The sequence below is a fragment of the Stegostoma tigrinum genome, chromosome 22 (assembly GCF_030684315.1).
Source record: "Stegostoma tigrinum isolate sSteTig4 chromosome 22, sSteTig4.hap1, whole genome shotgun sequence".
Lineage (NCBI taxonomy): Eukaryota > Metazoa > Chordata > Chondrichthyes > Orectolobiformes > Stegostomatidae > Stegostoma > Stegostoma tigrinum.
In genome coordinates this window covers 7,490,040-7,511,317 of record NC_081375.1, presented here as the reverse complement: position 1 = coordinate 7,511,317, position 21,278 = coordinate 7,490,040, and the positions used below count along the sequence as shown (strand labels likewise).

Genomic DNA, 21,278 nt, shown 5'->3' with positions numbered 1-21,278 from the left:
TGCTCTTCCAGATGGTCATAAATCTTATCCCTCAGAATCCTTTCTAACACCTTGCAGACGACAGACGTGAGACTTACCGGTCTATAATTGCCGGGGATTTCCCTATTTCCTTTCTTGAAGAGAGGAATTACATTTGCCTCTCTCCAGTCCTCAGGTACGACTCCAGTGGAGAGCGAGGATGCAAAGATCTTCGCAAGTGGCGAAGCAATTGCATTTCTCGCTTCCCAAAGCAGCCGAGGACAAATCTGATCCGGGCCTGGCGACTTGTCAATCTTAATGTTTGACAAAATTTTCAGTACATCAGCTTCCTCTATCTCTATCCATTCCAGCATGCACACCTGCTCTTCAAAGGTTTCATTCACTACACAGTTCGATTCTTTCGTAAAGACAGAAGCAAAAAACTCATTTAGGGCTTCCCCTACCTCCTCAGGCTCCACACACAAGTTCCCTATGCTATCCCTGATCGGCCCTACTCTTTCTTTGACCATTCTCTTATTCCTCACGTAAGTGTAAAATGCCTTTGTGTTTTCCCGGATTCCTTCTGCCAAGCCTTTCTCGTGCCCCCTCCTGGCTCTCCTCAGACCATTTTTGAGCTCCTTCCTTGCCTGCATGTAATCCTCTCTAGCTGAACTTGACCCTAGCTTCCTCCACCTTATGTAAGCTACCTTCTTCCTTTTCACTAGAAGCTCCACCGCTCTCAGTGTTGTCACACTGGGGGTGATATAACTGTGAATATATGATGTTGTCACACTGGGGGTGATATAACTGTGAATATACGATGTTATCACACCGAGGGTGCTGTAACTGCGAGTATATGATGTTGTCACACTGAGGGTGATATAACTGTGAATATATGATGTTATCACACTGGTGGTGATATAACTGTGAGTATATGATGTTGTCACACTGGGGGTGATATAACTGTGAGTATACGATGTTATCACACCGAGGGTGAATGAACTGAGTAAAGAGTAAGCCTTTGTTTGACCATCAGACTGAGGCATTTTTCATGACTATTATACATTTTCCTTCATTGACACCTTGGTGTTTATAAAGTGTTTCTGGTGACTGATCAAAGCCAGTTGTACAGGATTTGAAATTCTTCACAGAACTGACAGGTTCATCGACATTTTCTCTGTCCTTGTTACAAACATTGTCACACAGCAGCATTGTAAGAAATCACAGACATACACACCAGAGCCACAAACATTAATATGTTCCCTTTTCAGTGTAAACACATAACAGCCTGCAGTTTAAAGAGTTGTAGGGATCAAAAGTGGCTGAGAAAGGTCAGGTGAAGGGTCTAGGCCCGAAACGTCAGCTTTTGTGCTCCTGAGATGCTGCTTGGCCTGCTGTGTTCATCCAGCCTCACATTTTATTATCGAGAAAGGTCAGGTCTTTATTTTTCCTTTGGAGTTGTGCTTGCTGATCCCTTTCTGTCAGTCCAGCGTTTGGGCTGTTGGTGAAGCTTTCTCTTCAAGAACCTGCTATTGCAGAGTTCCTAGAAACCGATCACTTCACCAAACACTCATTAGTGCAAATAATTCAGCATCAAGCACAGGATTAAAACACAAAAGCCTAGACATTTCTGTAAGTTACTCCCTATTGCTTTGTGAAATGGGAGAAATTTGGAAGGAAAGGCTACACTTGATGTTTCTGTTTTGAACAGGGGTTGCAGGACATTAGCTTGACTTGTTCAAAATCTTAAAAGAGGTTTCGCTGGAGAGAAAATAAGGAAAAGGTGTTTCCAGGACCAGGCAGGTCAATGAGCAGAGAATTCAGATCAAAGGTAAATGAGGAGGAGATGTTTGGTTTGTTTGTAGACTCAGTAAGTTCTTGTGATCAGGAACACACTGTCTGAAGAGGCAGTGGAAATTGGAGAAATTCTTGATGCAAGGAATTGTGCAGGGCTCTGGGCAAAGGACTGATAGTTGAGACTGTGCAGACGGCTCTTTCTAATTCGACTGGTGAGAGAGACATGGTGGGCTGAATGCCATCCTCTTTGCAGGATGATTCTAAGGTACGCCTGGATAAAGAATAAGCAAGATTCCCCTCATAATCTGTATTTATTCCCAAACACATCTTTGCCCAAATAAGCAATGAATTGATTGAACATCCCTCATTATTTATTTACCCAGCTTCCCCGAAACAGCTGGAATTTCTCAAATCCCAGGCAGATTCTGCAACTCAAATCTTTGAAAAATATTCCCTGCTAACACTTGGTGCAAAAATAGATTATGGGTAGGAAATGGGAGAGCAGGTGACAAAAGGAAATGGTGTCAGGAATAGTCCGTACAGGGCCGTGTGTTCAGTCCACAAACTGCTGATTGACTAGAATATGGACTGATTTCAAATCTGCTGCACAGATGATATTCTGAGCCTGACAGTGATGGGCACACTCCATCCGCTGATAAATGAGCTCTGTCAGCGATTGGTAAAGTGTAGAATCTCTGTCAGATAAAAACGAGCAAAGCAGCAGTGCCTCCTCACACATTGGACAATCACTCAGTAATGATCATGGCCAGTTTCAAATTCCAGCAAAACATTGATCTACAAATCATTTACTTGTTTCTCTGTCTCCTGTACTGCCCACATTTCACCCGCTCCACACACTCCATTCCATCCTGAAGGCACTGACTCTCAATGGAGCTTCAGCCCACATAAAGGCTGTGGAAAAATCACAGTGCGGGCTGAACCTACTCTTTCCCAATGTCCACACACAAGTCATAAAGAGGTGGGGACACTGACTGAGATTTCCCCCTCCCCCCCTCTCCCAATGTAATTCCCTGCCCCACCATCATCAGACAGTGTATTTAGACCAATTCTAGCCAATCCCATGCTAACAAACATTCTGGGTCTATCAAGGTCAGTAACCTACAGGCAACAAGCCTGCTTATTGTCTTGTGTGCAGTAACTCCCTACAGAACACTGCTGACTATATCCGAGCTCTGAGTGTCACATAATTCATCACAGTCAGTCTCCAGGGCTGTGCCATCGGTGGCGTTAACCTGATGGCTGCAGATACTCAACGGCAACAAGCTCAACTCTTCCTGGGAGCTGCTTTTCTGACTCACATCCATAATGATTCCTCCAACACTCGACTTGGACTCCTCAAATCTGCCCTTGGTGCTTTTAGCAACACTCAGATCCTGGGCTAGGCAGGGGGATTTCGAGAAGGATAGCTCAGCCTCCTGTCTGTGTGTATAGACTCCCCGAGACAGGCTCACAGACTGGGGGTCTTCGTGAAAACACAGCCACCTGTTCTGGTTAAAGTGGCGATATTTCTGATACCGAGGCATTCTGGGCTGAGTCTTACTCAAGGATTGGGAGTTTGTTGGCACAGTTGTGTAGACCTTGCTGACAGCTCCCATGGTCAGGTCCTGGCCGTTGTCTGCGCCAGGCTCACTCACTTCTCGGAAGCTGCTTGGTTCCTCACAGTCGTCTTTCGGTCGCAGCTCATCTGCCTGGAGGACATCTGGGGCACTGCCGCTCAACCAAGACCTGCCCGAGTTCCTCAACAGAGCAGGGGGACACTGCAGCAGATCCAACTCCCGCGGACTCAGGGGGTCACTAGAATCATAGTCACTGTCGTTGGGAAGGAATACTTCAGAGCAGGCATCATCATCAGAGCAGGGCTGGGAGCCTGAGACACAGAGACAGCAGCTCACAGTAACCACATCAGACAGTGAGGGATCAACTCCTGAGTGATCACCCCCGAGGAATAGATCCGCCCCTCCCACCACCAAGGCATCAACTCTTGGAAAATTTACTTCAGGCCAATGATAGGTGAGGATAGATCCAAAGAGACAGAAGAGCTGTTAGTCAGATAAAGGAGTGCATAAAGATCAGGCTAGAAGGGCGAATAGCTGTGAATGGGGACTGTTAGTGGCTGACAATAGGTTGTGTGTAATAGCAGACTGTGATAACAAGGACTGGTGTGTGGGGCTTAGGTAAGGGTGTAGGAGAGCTCAAGCCCTAAAATTATTGAACTCGATATTGAGTCCAGAGGGCTGCAGGTTCCCCAAGTGGAAGATGAGGTGTTGTTCTTCCAGCTTGCACTGAGCTTGGCTGGAGCATTGCAGCGAGCCTGGGACCTAGTCAGGGAATGTGGCAGTGTTCCAATTAACTAGAAGCTCAGGGTCTTTTTTTGCGAGCAGGACATAGGTGTTCTGCACAGCTGTCACCCAGTCTATGCTTTGTTTCCCCAAGGCAGAGGAGACCAAACTGTGAGCAGCACATGCAGTAGATGAGATTGTGGGAAGTACAGGTAAAGTGTTGCTTCACCTGGAAGATGTGTTTGGGCCCTGGGATACCAAGCAGGGAGGAGATACATGGATAGATAATAGACCATCTGTGTTTGCAGGGGAAGGTGCCATGTGGCTGTGGAGTGGTGTTGGGAGTGAAGGAAAAGTGGACCAGGGTATTCTTGAAGGGAAAAATCCCTGTGGAAGGCGGACAAGGGAGGGGAGGGGAATGTGTGTCTGGTGATGGCATTTTGCTGGAGGTAATGGGAATGGTGGTTAATGACCACCTGGATGTGGATGCTGGTGGGACAGTACATAAGGACAAGGGGAATCCTATCGCTGTTGTGAGAGGGAAGAGAGGTGGTGAGGGCGGAAGTGCAGGAGATGTGTGAGACCCAGTTGAGGGCTGTGGGGAGTCCACGGTTGAAGAAGAAGGTAGGACATTTTGGGGGCTCCCTTATTGAAATTAGCATTATTGGAACAAGTGGAGATGGACTGGGAGAATGGAATAGATTCTTTACAAGAAACAGGGTGTAAGGATGTGCAGTCGGTGAGTTTGTAGGGGGCTTGGTGGCTAGCCTTTCCCTAGAAATAGAAACACGTATGTTGAGGAAGAGAAGGGAAGAGTCAGTGATGGACCAGGTGAAGATGACAACGGGGTGGAAATTGGAAGAACTTTTCCAATTCTGGATGAGAAAGGGAAGCAGATGGGTATCATTGATATAACTGACAAAGAGTGATGGGTGGGGGCCAGAATAAGACTGGAACAAGGAATATTCCAAGTGCCCCACAAAGAGGCAGGCATAACTGGGGTCCATGTGGGTACCCGTGGGCATCCTTTAGACCTGAAGAAGGTGAGAGGAGTTAAAAGAGAAGTTGTTCAGGGCAAGGATGAGCTTGGCCAAGCAGAGGAGGGTGGTAGTGTGTGTGGACAGTTCAGGCCATTTTCCAGGTAAAAGCAGAGAACCCTGAGACCATCCTGATGGGGGGGGGCGGGTAGATGTAGAACATAGAACATAGAACAATACAGCGCAGAACAGGCCCTTCGGCCCTCGATGTTGCGCCGACCTGTGAACTAATCTAAGCCCATCCTCCTACACTATCCCATCATCATCCATATGCTTATCCAAGGACTGCTTAAATGCCTCGAATGTGGCCGAGTTAACTAAAGGGATTGTGTAAAGGGATTGTATGTCCCTGGTAAAGAGGACGTGGCTGGAGCCCGTGAACTCGAGTTCTGAAGCTGGTGTAGAGTGTCGGTGCAATCACAAATGTCAGTGGTAACGGACTGGATAGGGGGAGGAAAGTCCAAGTCAAGGAAGAGATGAGTTCTGGGGGCAGGAGCAGGCAGAAGTAATGGGTTTGCCAGGCAGTCCTGTTTGTGAATTTTGGGAAGGAAGTAGAAGCGAGCTGTGTGGGGTTGGAGACTATGAGCTTGGAGGCAATGGGGGGAGACCTGGATGAAATCAGGACAGAATAGCCTGATGTGCCATGGTGGGATTATGGTCTGGGGGAGATAGAAGGAGATATCTGAGTGCCGGCGCTCAGCCTCTGCAGCGCAGAGGTCAGTATGTCAGACATCAACAGCACTGTCCTTGTCGGCAGCTTAATTATTGAATCAGGATTGGATCTGAGAGAATGGAATGCTGTCAGATCATGGACACAGGTTGAAACCCAAGCCTCTAACCTCATTGTTCCCCAACCCTGCACGGCCCGTTTCTATCTCCTTCCCAAAATCCACAAACCTGCCTGCCCTGGTCGACCCATTGTCCCAGCCTGTTCCTGCCCCACCGAACTCATCTCCACCTATCTGGACTCCATTTTCTCCCCTTTGGTCCAGGAACTCCCTACCTACGTCCGTGACACCACCCACGCCCTCCACCTCCTCCAGGACTTCCAATTCCCTGGCCCCCAACACCTCATTTTCATCATGGACGTCCAGTCCCTATACACCTGTATTCCACTTGCAGATGGCCTCAAGGCCCTCTGTTTCTCCCTGTCCCGTAGGCCCGATCAGTCCCCCTCCACCAACACCTTCATCCGCCTAGCCGAACTCGTCCTCACCCTCAACAACTTCTCTTTCGCTTCCTCCCACTTCTACAGATGAAGGGGGTGGCCATGGTCACCTGCATGGGCCCCAGCTATGCCTGCCTCTTTGTAGGTTACGTGGAACGGTCCCTATTCCGCACCTACACAGGCCCCAAACCCCACGTCTTCCTCCGTTACATTGATGACTGTAACGGCGCCGCCTCTTGCTCCCCAGAGGAGCTCGAACAGTTCATCCACTTCACCAACACATTCCACCCCAACCTTCAGTTCACCTGGGCCATCTCCAGCACATCCCTCACCTTCCTGGATCTCTCAGTCTCCATCTCAGGCAACCAGCTTGTAACTGATGTCCATTTCAAGCCGACTGGCTCCCACAGCTACCTAGAATACACCTCCTTCCACCCACCCTCCTGCAAAAATTCCATCCCCTATTCCCAATTCCTCCGCCTCCGCCGCATCTGCTCCCACGATAAGACATTCCACTCCCACACATCCCAGATGTCCAAGTTCTTCAAGGACCGCAACTTTCCCCCCACAGTGGTTGAGAACGCCCTTGACTGCGTCTCCCACATTTCCTGCAACACATCCCTCACACCCTGCCCCCACCAAAACCGCCCAAAGAGGATCCCCCTCGTTCCTACACACCACCCCACCAACCTCCGGATACAACGCATCATCCTACGACACTTCCGCCATCTACAGTCCGACCCCACCTCCAAAGACATTTTTCCATCCCCACCCTTGTCTGCCTTCCGGAGAGACCACTCTCTCCGTGACTCCCTTGTTCGCTCCACACTGCCCTCCAACCCCACCACACCTGGCACCTTACCCTGTAACCGCAGGAAGTGCTACACTTGCCCCCACACCTCCTCCCTCACCCCCATTCCAGGCCCCAAGATGACTTTCCATATTAAGCAGAAGTTCACCTGCACATCTGCCAATATGATATACTGCATCCACTGTACCCGGTGTGGCTTCCTCTACATTGGGGAAACCAAGCAGAGGCTTGGGGACCGCTTTGCAGAACACTTCCGCTTGGTTCGCAATAAACAACTGCACCTCCCAGTCGCGAACCATTTCCACTCCCCCTCCCATTCTTTAGATGACATGTCCATCATGGGCCTCCTGCAGTGCCACAATGATGCCACCCGAAGGTTGCAGGAACAGCAACTCATATTCCGCTTGGGAACGCTGCAGCCCAATGGTATCAATGTGGACTTCACCAGCTTCAAAATCTCCCCTTCCCCCACCGCATCCCAAAACCAGCCCAGTTCGTCCCCTCCCCCCACTGCGCCACACAACCAGCCCAGCTCTTCCCCTCCACCCACTGCATCCCAAAACCAGCACAGCCTGTCTCTGCCTCCCTAACCTGTTCTTCCTCTCACCCATCCCTTCCTCCCACCCCAAGCCGCACCTCCATCTCCTACCTACTAACCTCATCCCAACTCCTTGACCTGTCCATCTTCCCTGGACTGACCTATCCCCTCCCTACCTCCCCACCTATACTCTCCTCTCCACCTATCTTCTTTTCTCTCCATCTTCGGTCCGCCTCCCCCTCTCTCCTTATTTATTCCAGAACCCTCACCCCATCCCCCTCTCTGATGAAGGGTCTAGGCGCGAAACGTCAGCTTTTGTGCTCCTGAGATGCTGCTTGGCCTGCTGTGTTCATCCACCCTCACATTTTATTATCTTAGGTTGAAATGGGTAATGGGGGGTGGGGGGGTGGGCGGCAAGGCAGCGAGGCAAACAATGTCACATCAACAGTTCTCAATGAATACTTCAGAATGTGAAGTGGCTGTGGAAACGAATTTTAGCAAATACCTTGCCAACCGCCAGGGGTGACAGCAAAATTAATCACGGTGGAAAGAAAAGATTGGACAGAAATCCTAGAAGAGCAGAACTTCAAAGTGGGCATGCCTAGAAGAGATGTGGCAGTGAGTTAAATACAAAATAAAAACCAAAAGAACTGCAGATGCTGGAAATCAGGAACAAAGACAGAAGGTGATGGAAAAGAGATAGTAGGAACTGCAGATGCTGGAGAATCCGAGATAACAAGGTGTGGAGCTGGATGAACACAGCAGGCCAAGCAGCATCAGAGGGGCAGGAAGGCTGACATTTTGGGTCTAGACCCTTGCAGCATCTGTGAAGCAAACCTAAAGTTAATGTTTCGTGTCAAGAGGCCCTTCCTCGGAACAGATTGTGGCTAGGAAGTTGTCAGTTTATATGCAGAAGATAGTGTGAGTGTAAGGAGTAAACAATAGGTGGGGATAGAGTTCAAAGAGACAGAACAGCAGTTAGGCAGTCAAAGGAGTCGATAACAATCTGGCTAGGAGGGTGAATAGCTGTTAGTGGGGACTGTTGGTGGCTAACAATGGGTGGTGTGTAATAGCAAACTATGGTAGCAAGGCCTGGTGTGTGGGGTAGGGGGCTGGGGCATGGGAGAGTTTAGGCCCTAAAATTATTGAACTGGATATTGAGTCCAGAGGGCTGCAGGGTCCCCAAGCAGAAAATGAGGCGTTGTTCTTCCAGCTTACACTGAGCTTTGCTTGAACATGGCAGCAAGCGTGAGACAGAGATGTTGGCCAGGCAACAGGGTGGTGTGTTAAAGTGGCAGGCAACCGGAAGCTCAGGGTCTTTTTTGTGGGTACAATATAGGGGTTCTGCGAAGTGGTCATCCATCAGTCACCCAGTCTAAACTTCATTTCCCCAATGTAGGGATCACAGTGCAAGGACCATGGTGTAGGGATTGTGGTGCAGGGATCGCGGTGCAGAGACCTGTTGAATGGATGAACTGTGGGAGATTGGCTTGAATGGATTTATGCTGAAGAGAATGGGTTAAGCTGTGTGAAAAGGGCGAAGGGTGAAAATTGGAGATCCTTTTTCCCAAGGGGGAGCGTGCTACATCATCATACAGAGAACTGAGTCAGAGCTGGACAACAAATATAAAACAACTTGTGGGAGTGCCATGCAGCAGTGAGTCATACGTAGGGCTCCAGATATACAGCCTGCTCCGAATTGAGCTGAATGACTCATCCAAGGAGAAAATTTACAAATTATCCACAAAAAAGAAATAGTGGACCTGAGGAATGGGAGCGGTTTAGAATTCACCACAGGAGAACAAAGGGATTGACTGGGAAAGGGAAATTACTGTGAAAGTAGGCTTGTGGGGAACATAAAAGCTATCTGTAAAAGTTACTGTAAGTGTGTGAGGAGAAAAGATTGGTGAGGACAATGTAGGTCAGAAACAGAGGAAGTGATAATGGGAAGAAAGAACCCAAACAACAAACTACAGGGTTCAGTGAGAGGCAGGAACTGAAGCAAATCAGTATTAGTAGGGAAATGATGTTGGGGAAATTGATGGGATTGAAACTAATAAACCTGACGGGTGTTCCTCGTGTACTAAAGGATGTGGCCATTGAACATCATGGAGCAAGGGCATGGATCAGACATTGACTGAGTAACATTCTCAATAAGAGATTGATGATATAAATGTAGGAACTAAATGAAATATCTTCAAATTTGTAGATGAAACAAAGTTGGGTGGGAGGGTGCGCTGTGAGGAGGATAGAGATGTTTCAGTGTGATTTGGACAGACTGGGCAAGTGGGCAAATGCATGGCAAACGCAATTTAATATTTTTATTCATTCACAGGATGAGGACATCGCTGGCCCGGCAGCATTTATTGCCCATCCCAAATTGTCCTGAGGACAGTTAAGAGTCAACACTTGTTGTGCATCTGGAGTCACGTGTAGACTACAGGTAAGGATGGGAGTTTCGTTCCCTAAAGGACTAGTGAACCAGATGGATGGGAACAGTCTAAGGATATGACATACCATTTAGGGCTGTGACAAGGAGAAATGTCTTCACCCAGAGAGTGGGGAGCCTGTGGAATTCATTACCACAGAAAGCAGTTGAGGCCTAATTTCAAGAAGGAGTTGGATATAGTACTGGGGGCAAAACAGGTTAAAGGAAATGGGGGAAAAGTGGGAACAGAATATCAGTTAAGATGATCAGCCATGATCATATTGAATGGTGGAGCAGGCTTGAAGGGCAGAACGGCTTAACCCTGCTGCTTTTCTCTATGTTTCTACAAGTTGGCAGTCAGTGAATGGATTCTATCTCTCACCACTCGGAGCTTTTCTCCACAGGTTCTCTGGCGAGGGAGATGGGGAAGGCAGATCATCCATGTGGGAAGAGGTGGAATCCTTCTTCTCCTGAGCAGCTTCCTCTGGGATGAACCACGTGATGGGGAGGCCTCCAGATGAATGCTTGTAGCGCGCACAATGCAATGCATCTGGAATCCAGCGCACACTTCTCCAAATCGCATCCAGTTGCTGCAGGAAAAGGAGCACAAAAGATCACTCAAATATCCACACACTAACCTCCCTGTGCTAAACTCACCTCTACCCCGCTTTCACCTGTACCCCACACTCACCTGTTCTCTACATTCGCCTGTATCCCAGACTCACCTTTATCCCACGCTTGCCTGTACATATACTCACGTGTACTCTGCTCTCACCTGTACCCCATATACATCTCTATCTCACACTCACCTGTACCCCACACTCACTTGTAACCCATACTCGCTGTACATGCACTCACCTGTAGCCCACACTCACACGTTCCCCTACTCACCTGCACCCTACACTCACCTGTGTCCCCCATTCCCCTGTACCACCCACTCACCTGTATTCCACACCCACCTCTATTCCACACTCACGTCTACCCCGCGCTCACCTGTATCCCACACTCAGCTGTACCCTGCAGTCATCTGCACTCCGTACTCACATGTACCCCACGCTCACCTGTACATACACTCACATGTACTCTGCTCTCACCTACACCCCATATACACCTCTACTCCACACTCACCTGTACCCGACACTCACTTGTACCCCATGCTCACCTATGCATGCACTCACCTATAGCCCACACTCACATATAGCCCTACTCACCTGTACCTCGCATTCACCTGTACCTCGCATTCACCTGTACCCCGAACTCACCTGTATCCCGCACTCACCTGTACCATGCACCCACCAGTACCCAGAAGTCACCTGGACACCACAGTCACCTGGATCACCCTTTTATCCCCACACACAGCAGAGGCACCCTTCCCCATGTTGCTCTGAGGCATCCCCATCACCAGCAGCTCCACTGTTGCCCCTCACTGTCCCAGTATGGTGGGAATGTAAGATAATGTTGAGGCTAAATGGTCTAGGCCTGTCTGAGTGAACCTGTTTGAATTTAGTGGAATGCCCTCCCTAAGGGCATTGTGGGCCAACCTACAGCACACAGACTGCAGCGGGTCAAGGCAGCAGCTCACCACCACCTTTTCAAGGTCAAATAGGGATGGGCAATAAGCACTGCCCCAGCTAGCGATGCCCACGTCAAACAAGAGAATAAAATACATGTTTCAGCTGGTGCTGGGGTACAGTGCCACCTGCAACATTATTTCAGACACAATTCACTGTGTGTGTGACCCAGAAAGGGCAGTTCAACCACAGGTATCTTTACAGAGAGCCCAGTCAGAGCAGACATTCTGATATCAGTATACTGCAGGGGTAAACCCAGAATGAGCAAAAGGCACAATGTCCCTGGGTCTCACAGCACAAAGCGGTTAAACAGCGCCTCCAGCTGTTTATAATGCCTCATAGCCTCCAGAGGAAGTTGCTCGGTTGGTTGAACAGGACATCTGGAATGTGATGCCCTGAGTGGCTGGAAGCTGAGACAGAAAACAAAGTTGGGTGAAGTGAGCCAGCTGGTCCTGCCCCTGTGGAGACCATTTTACCCATAGCATCCCATGAGCCCCAACGGCAGATTTTTCAGGTCACAGGGGATTCAGGGAGCAGTAGCTACTCTTTTTCCCCAACACCCCACTTCCCATACTCCGTCCTCTCCCATTTCCCCATACCTCCCTCTACCATTGCCACATACCCATCCCCTCTCCTACTTCCCTGTACCCATGCCCTCTCCCACAGCCCCAAACCTATTGCTCCATACCCATGCCCTCTCCCACTGCCCCAAACCTACTTCCCTGTACCCATGCCCTCTCCCACTGCCCCAAACCTACTTCCCTGTACCCATGCCCTCTCCCATTACCCCAAAACTACTTCCCTGTACCCATGCCCTCTCCCACTGCCCCAAACCTACTTCCCTGTCCTCATGCCCGCTCCTACTGCCCCAAAACTACTTCCCTGTACCCATGCCCTCTCCCACTGCCCCAAACCTACTTCCCTGTCCTCATGCCCGCTCCTACTGCCCCATACACCCCTCTTCCTTTTGCCCCATTGCACTAATCACTGAATCACTAGAAACAATATTTGAAAGGGGCTCAGACAGAGGTGTGAAGGAGCAATATGGCCATGAAGGGCTGGGAGTGAGGTGTCTTGGAGTGACGGACACAGCCAGCAGATTGGTCTTTGCAAACCCGTGGGGCAGCTACACATGCCCTGGTGCTGAGGTCAACGCACACGAACAGAGAAGAAACAGCAGCACCTGCACAGACACACACTGGCACGGTGACTCCTACAGCCACATTGTACGTGCCTGACTGTGGGCCTACAGGCCGTGTAATGTTTGGACAAATTAGACCACACATCAAAGCATGCAGCTCAGAAATGTCCTTGCAAAACTCGCGAGCAGCTCCACGTCTTAGACCTGAGCATGACAACTAACCAGATTCCCAAATATGAATTACAGATTGGAATCTAATCAAGGGGTTTGGGATGGATAATATACAGAATAACAGATTCCAGGATGTGAGTTACAGACTGGAATCTAATCAAGGGGTTTGGGGTCGTGTACATACAGAATAACTCATTCCCAGATGTGAGTTACAGACTGGAATCTAACCGAGAGGTTCAGGATGTATTGCACAATTTAGTTACAGAAATGTTTTTGCTGTGGTCCTACCTGCACTGATTCTAACACCTCTTTGTGCCTCTTTTTCGCAGATTGAAGTTCCTCATCTGAAATTGCCTCGCGCAAAGCTTGTTGGGAAATTAGTGAGTCTAACTCCAGTAATGTTGACACGTGGCAGTACAGGTTCATGAATCGCTCCCTGTAGCAGCTAAAGTGAACTGGAACAAGAGACAGCAGGAGCAATGAGAGGCTTTATGTGGCTGTGCTTACTATATGACTAATCAAAGCTGACATTCCCCAGAAAATATTACCAACAATACATGCATCACATTAATCAACATCTTTGACCTAATGCATTCAAGATCAAACACTTTAAGGAATATTTCGATGAACCTCATATTCTGCCAGGCTTGAGTATGAAGTGTAGCTAATGTTTGGTGGGACTCTTTGTTACAGTAACCTAGGTCTGGGAATTGAGCTCCAGATAGACAGTGACAAAGCAAAGAATTCAAAATTAATGCTCACAATTCCTGAACTTTAATAAGTCCTGTGAGTTAAAAAGCGATAGATCAATAGAAATATAGAAACATTCAAACTAAGAGCAGGGATAGGCCATTCTGCTCATTGAGGCTACTCTATCATACAAAATGATCATGGTTGTTCATGAAATAACACCATACTCCCCCCTTTCTCTCCATTCCCCTCAATACTTCAGCTTCATGGCTCACAACAAAGTTCTCAGTAAGGAAGAAAGATTCGAGCAATAGGATAAGCCAACCTTGGTTAACCAGTGGAAGGTAAGGACGGCATCAGATTTATGGGGGAGATACTAAACAAATATTCTGCATCAGTGTTTACAGTGGAGGAGGATATCGAAGCTAGAGAACATGGGGAAATAAACAGCGACATCTTGAAAAATGTCCATGTAACAGAAGAGGAGGTGCTGGACGTTTTACAGGGCATAAGGGTGGATAAATCCCTGGGACCGGATCATTTGTAAGGAGAACTCTGTGGGAAGCTAGGGAAGTGTTTCCTGGGCCCCTTGCTGAGATATTTGTACCATCAACAGGCACAGGCGAGGAGCTGGAAGACTGGAGCTAGGCTAACGTGGTGCCACTATTTAGGAAAGATGGTAAGGAAAAGCCAGGGAACTATAGACTGGTGAGCCTGGCATTGGTGGTGGGAAATTGGAGGGAATCCTGAGGGCCAGGATTTACAAGGATTTGGAAAGGCAAGGACTGGTTGAGGATAGTCAACATGTGCTTCGGCAATTGTTTCTCACTAACTGGGTTGAGCTTTTTGAAGACATAGAACATAGAACATTACAGTGCAGTTCAGGCCCTTCGGCCCTCGATGTTGCGCCAACCTGTGAAACCAATCTGAAGCTATCCAATGACCATTTAAATGCCCTTAAACTTGGTGAGTCTACTACTGTTGCAGGCAGGGCATTCTATGCCCTTACTACTCTCTGAGTAAGGAACCTACCTCTGACATCTGTCCTATATCTAGCACCCCTCAATTTAACGCTATGTCCCCTCGTGGTAGCCATCACCATCCGAGGAAAAAGGCTCTCACTGTCCACCCTATCTAATCCTCTGATCATCTTGTATGTCTTTATTAAGTCACCCCTTAACCTTCTTCTCGCTAACGAAAACAGCCTCAAGTCCCTCAGCCTTTCTTCATAAGACCTTCCCTCCATACCAGGCAACATCCTGGTAAATCTCCTCTGCACCCTTTCCAATGCTTCCATATCCTTCCTATAATGTGGCGACCTGAACTGTATGCAATACTCCAAGTGCGGCCGCACCAGAGTTTTGTACAGCTGCAACATGACCTCATGGCTCTGAAACTCAATCCCTCGACCAATAAAACCTAACACATCATACGCCTTCTTAACTACCCTATCAACCTGAGTGGCAACTTTCAGGGATCTATGCACATGGACACAGAGATCCCTCTGCTCATCCACACTACCAAGAATCTTACCATTAGCCCAGTACTCTGTATTCCTGTGACTCCTTCCAAAGTGAATCACCTCACTTTTTCGCATTAAACTCCATTTGCCACTTCTTAGCCCATCTCTGCAGTTTATCTATGTCCTTCTGTAACCTGCAACATCCTTCCGCACTATCCACAACTCCACCAACTTTAGTGTCATCCACAAATTTATTAACCCTTCCCTCTTCGACCTCATCCAGGTCATTTATAAAAATGACAAACAGCAGTGCCCCCAAAACAGATCCTTGTGGTACACCAACAGTAACTGCACTCCAGGATGAACATTTCCCATCAACCACCACCCTCTGTCTTCTTACAGCTAGCCAATTTCTGATCAAAACCGCTAAATCACCCTCAATCCCATGCCTCCCTATTTTCTGCAATAGCCTACCATGGGGAACCTTATCAAACGCTTCGCTGAAATCCATATATACCACATCAACCGCTTTACCCTCATCCACCTGTGTGGTCACCTTCTCAAAGAACTCAATAAGATTTGTGAGGCACGACCTACCCTTTACACAACCGTGTTGACTAATCCTAATCAAATTATTCCTTTCTAGATGATTACAAATCCTATCTCTTATAATCCTCTCCAACACTTTTACCCACAACCAAAGTAAGGCTCACTGTTCTGTAATTACCAGGGTTGTCTCTACTCCCTTTCTTGAACAAGGGACAACATTTACTATCCTCCAGTCTTCTGGCATTATTCGTGTAGACAATGACAACATAAAGAGGATTGATGAGAGCAGAATGGTGGATGTGATCTATATTGACTTCAGTAAGGTTTTTGACAAAGTTCCTGACAGTAAACTGTATAGTAAGGTTAGATCACATGGAATACCGGGGGGAGCTACCATTTGGTTACAGAACTGGCTCAAAGGTAGAAGGCAGCAGGCAGTGGTGGTGTGTTGCTTTTCAGATAGGAGACCCATGCCAGCGGTGTGCCACAAGGATTGATGCTGGGTCCAAGGAGCAGGAAAGATGACGTTTTCTGAAAATGGATCCCAACCCAAAACATCAACTTTCCTACTCCTCTGCTGCTGCCTGGCCTGCTATGTTCCTCCAGCTCCACACTGTTATCTCTGACTCCAACATCGGCAGTTCTTATTATCTACTGGTGCTGAGTCCACTGCTTTTCAACATTTATATTAATTTTTAATAAAATCCCTGGAATTAGATATAGTGATAATACTTAAGTTGCAAAATTGAATGAGATGAAGTAATTAAGGGTAGAGACTGGTATTAGAAGAAAAGAAAATTAAAATAATGGGTTGAAATGGCAATTGAGGTCAAAATGCTTTTTAGGAAAAAGGAAGTTTAGATGAGAACACCAAACGGATAGCTTTCTCTAGGTGATATATGTGCCCTTGTCTTTCTTATTAAGAAAAATCAAATTGATGATCAAGCCACTGCCTGTGGCATCTGGACCATACTTGGAGAGACAAGCAAAACCTCGTAGATCATTTGATAAGATCATGTGGGAGTCAAGAACGTGTGACATAGTTTTGTGCAAAAGTGAATATTACCTCAGAGGTAACAAAAGATGAAACGGTGAAAAACATGCACTGAAGAACGGGTCTCAGACACCTACATGTCAAAAGGATTAGTGTGGTTTGGAAGAACAGAAAAACATAGTTTAAGCGATAAAACGCTGACACAAAATCCATAGCGAAACTGACTTTAAAACGATGGAAGTGGTATTAGTGAAAGGGATTTACGAAGAATTACAATCAAAGTAAAAGGTGTGATTGGTTATCATGTCAAAATGTTACAGAAATGGAAGAATATGCATTCTGGGAGGAGTAATGGTGGCCTGAGTGAAAGGGCCCATCGGATGACACATGGATACCCCATCCTGAGCATCTGTATGATTAGGTGAAATTGTAATATGTTTGGACAGTTAGTGTATGTGAAAAAAGGGTGAGCTAAGACCCAGGTGGTGTGGGAGTCTGTGGTAAGGGAACCCTGGGAAAAGTAAACAGCGGGAAGTATAAGTTGAACGTGAAGCCTGATGAACATTACTGTGGTACTGTTTAATACCACGTACATTGTAACTCAAAAGGGGGCCCCTGCATTTGGAAGTAGTTACCACTCAATGATACAACCATTCATAAAATTAGCAAGAAGGGAAACATATTGAAGAAGTATCCCCAAGATGGTTATCGATGAAGAGAGCTGGAGAAATTTTGAATCTGTGTATGATGTTATTTTATTCAGGTTGTGGGCATGCTCGCTGAGCCAGTGTGTTTGGTTGCAAACGTTCCATCACCCTGCGAGGAAATATCATCAGCGTGCCTCCGGTGAAACTTCGGTGTCCTGTCCCGCTTGTTATTTATAGGCCTGTTTGCTGGGGTGTTTGTTTTGTATACGGGGTCTAATTCAATGTGTTTGTTGGTGGAGTTGCAGTTGGAATACCAGGCCTCCAGGAATTTCCTGGTGTGTCTTTTTTTGGCTTGTGCAACTAATGTGTTGTCCCAGTCGAATTCATGTCAAATTCATTCGTTGTCTGTGTGTAGTGAGACAAGTGAGAATTAGTCGTGTCTCTTGGTGGCTAGCTCGTGTTCGTGTATCTGTATTGTCAGTTTTCTACCAGTTTGGGGTAAAACAGGCGTAATATTCAAAATTCCATTCCAGGCCTGTGAGAAACACCAAATAGGCCAAACTGGAAGAAAACCGACAATACAGATACACAAACACGAGCTAGCCACCAAGAGACACGACCGATTCTCCCTTGTCTCACTACACAAGGACAACAAGGGACATGAATGCAACTGAGACATCACATCCATAATCGCACAATCCAAACAGAGACACGCCATGGAATTCCTGGAGGCCTGGTATTCCAATCGGATTCTCTAGCACCATCTTATTTTTGATTTTTTGTAATTATCTCTTTGCCTCAATTGATTGTATCATAGGTCATCCCTTCACTTGCTATTTAGCTGTTGCCACTTTACTCACATCATTTGTATTTATCTTTTGACATTCTTAATTACTGGGAATTTTCTTGCTATTAGTTTTCCACCTATAAATTCTGTGCCTGTGCACTTCCCTCCACTTCACCTGATGAAGAAACAGCACTTTGAAAGCTTGTGATTCAAGAATCAGCAGAGCATCATCAAAGGTAAATCCCATCTGACAAATTTACTAAATTTCTTTGATGAGTGAACAAGTAAAACAAATAAAATGAAAGTAGTACGTGTAATTTTTGAATGTTCAGAAGGAGTTTGATCAGGCCACACTTTAGGCTATATAATAAAACACATGGTATTGGGGGTAACATGTTAGCGTGGATAAAAAGTTAGCTAACTAATAGAAGCCTGTCCAGCTCCATCAAAATTTTATACATTGCAATCAGATCCCTTCTCATTTTTCAAAACTTCAGTGAATACAGGCCCAATCAACACAATCTCTCCTCATACCATCAACCCGGTGAATCTTTGCTGTGCTCCCTCCATGGCAAAGTATTATCTTCTCTTAGGTAAACAGACCAAAGCTGCACACAACAAGTGTGGTCTCATCAAGGCCCTGTCCAGCTATAACAAGTTTTGCTTGCTCCTGAACTCAAATCTTCTCGCAATGTTGCCAAAATGCCATTTGCCTTTCTAACAGCTTGCTGTACCTGCACACATGTATCAGTGACCAATGTACAAGGACACCCAGGTTCCACAGAACATCCATATTGCCTCATCTATCACCATTTAAATAAAACACTGCCATTCTGTTTTTCCACTGAAGTGGACAACTTCACACTTGTGCACATTATCCTGCCTCTACCATGTATTTGCTCACTCACAGTTTATCTAAACTATCCTGAAGGCTCTTTGCTTCTTCTGCATCACTCTCACTCCAACCTAATTTTTTGTTCTCACTGAATTTGGAAATATTTCATTTGTTTCCCTTATCCTTATAGTCAATTTATATTGTGAATAGCTGGGCCCACGCTCTGATCCCTGCAGTACCCCACTGGTTACCATTTTCCACTCAGAGAATGGGCCATTTATTCCCACTCTCTGTTTCTTGTCTGCAAAACAGTTCTCAATCAATGCCAGAATATTACCATCAATCCTACATTCTTTAATTTGCACAGTTACCTCAATGTGGGACTTTATCAAAAACTTCCTGAAAATCCAAACTATATCCACAAGTTCTCCCTCATCTATACTGCTAGTTACATTTTGTTTATTGATTCGGGTATATGGTGTCACTAATTGAGCCAGGGCTTACTGCCTGTCTCGAGTTGCCTTGAGAAGGTGATGGTGAGCTGCCTTCTTGAACTGCTGCAGTCCATGTGCTGTAGGTAGACCCCAATGCCCTGAGAGAGGGAGATTCAGGATTTTGACTCAGTGACACTGAAGGACCAGCAATATAATTCCAAGTCAGGGTGGTTTAGAGGTGAACTTACAGGTGGTTAATGGCTAACTGAGGGTGGAGGCCAGTAAAGAAGGGGAGCAGCTTCTGTTTTCCTCAGCAGGAGCTTGTCAATTTGGGCTGTTCTGTCAGACAATAACGAAATGTGACTAAGAGCCTGCTCAAAACAAATGGAGGAATGTGTAATCGGGACAGTCATACTGACACTACAGACAAAGTGCCTTCATGAGGTACAGTCAGACTCAAAGATTGCAGTTGGAATGGCCTGTATTGGGGGCAGTCAGTCTGGCCGGCTACCAACAGAATTCCTGGGAGATTCAGACTGAACAACTGCAGTATGACTGCCTGTTCTCTATTTAGTCAGCCTGCAGTCAGCCCATAGTCTCCTCCAAATTGGTGAAACAAAGCTTCGTATATACTCTGTCTATAAAAATGATCCCAACCTTTCAATTGCCTGTCACTTCGACACACCACCCTATACCCTGGCCAACTTCTTTGTCTCAGACTTGCTGCAGTGCATCAGCGTAAGCTGGAAGAACAGCACCTCCACCTGGAAACCGATATCTATTTCAAGCCCACTGACTCCCACAGCTACCTTGAATATGCCTCCTCCCACCCAACTTCCTGCAAAAATGCCATCCCCATCCCTAATTCCTTTGCTTCCGCTGCATCTGTTCCCAGGATGAGGCATTCCACTCTTGTACATCTCAGATGTCTTCGTTTTTCAAGGACCACAACATCCTCCCCTCAGTGGTTGAGACGCCCCTGACTGTGTCTCCTGCATTTCCTGCAGCTCATCCCTCACACCCCCTCCCCGCAAAAACAACCAAAACAGAATCTCCCTTGTCCTCACTTACCACCTCACCATCCTCCGGATCCAACGCAGCTTCCTCCGACACTTCCGCCATCTGCAATCTGACCCCACCACCCAAGACATTTTTCCCTCTCCACTCTTATCTACTTTCCGGAGGGACCACTCTCTCCGCGACCTCCTTGTCCACTCTACAGTCCCCTCCACCCCCACCACACCCAGCACTTTTCCCTGCAACCGCAGGAAGTGCTACACCTGCCCCCACACCACCTCCCTCACCCCCATCCCAGGCCCCAAGAAGACTTTCCACATCAAACAGATGTCCACCTGCACATCTGCCAATGTGGTATACTGTATCCGCTGTTCATGTTGTGGCCTCCTCTACATCAGGGAAACCGAACGGAGGCTTGGGGACCACTTTGTGGAACACCCATGCTCGGTTCGCACTAAACAACTCAGTCACGAGCCATTTGAACTCCCCCCTCCCAATTCCTCAGACGACATGTCCATCCTGGGCCTCCCGCAGTGCCACAATGATCCCAACCGAAGATTGCAGGAACAGCACCTCATATTCCATTTGGGAACCCTGCAGCCCAATGGTATCGATGTGGACGTCACAAGCTTCAAAATCTCCCCTCCCCCTACCGTATCTCACAACCAGCCCAGCTTGTCTTCGCCTCCCTAACATGTCCTTCCTCCCACATATCCCCTCCTCCCATCTCAAGTCCCACCCCCATTTCCTACATACCAGCTTCATCCTGCCCCCTTGACCAGTCCGTCCTCCCTGGACTGACCTATCCCCTCCCTAGCTCCCCACCTACACTCACCTTTGCTGGATCCATCCCTGCCTCTTTGATCTGTCTGTCTCCTCTTCACCTATCTTCTCCTCTATCCATCTTTGATCCGCCTCTCCCTCTCTCCCTATTTATTTCAGA

At 47.3% G+C, this 21,278-nt stretch overlaps 1 protein-coding gene across 1 annotated transcript in view; it reads right to left on the bottom strand.

Moving 5' to 3' along the window:
• Nucleotides 1–1,053: 1,053 nt before the first annotated feature.
• Nucleotides 1,054–21,278, bottom strand: part of ankfn1 (ankyrin repeat and fibronectin type III domain containing 1) — a 124,733-nt gene continuing 104,508 nt past the window's right edge. Inside the window, exons 17-19 of the mRNA XM_059653543.1 lie at nt 13,209–13,375; nt 10,420–10,627; nt 1,054–3,643 (exon numbers count right to left, since the gene is read on the bottom strand). Coding sequence (XP_059509526.1) covers nt 2,919–3,643; nt 10,420–10,627; nt 13,209–13,375 — 1,100 coding nt within the window. The 3' untranslated portion in view covers nt 1,054–2,918. The remainder of the gene's footprint in view (nt 3,644–10,419; nt 10,628–13,208; nt 13,376–21,278) is intronic.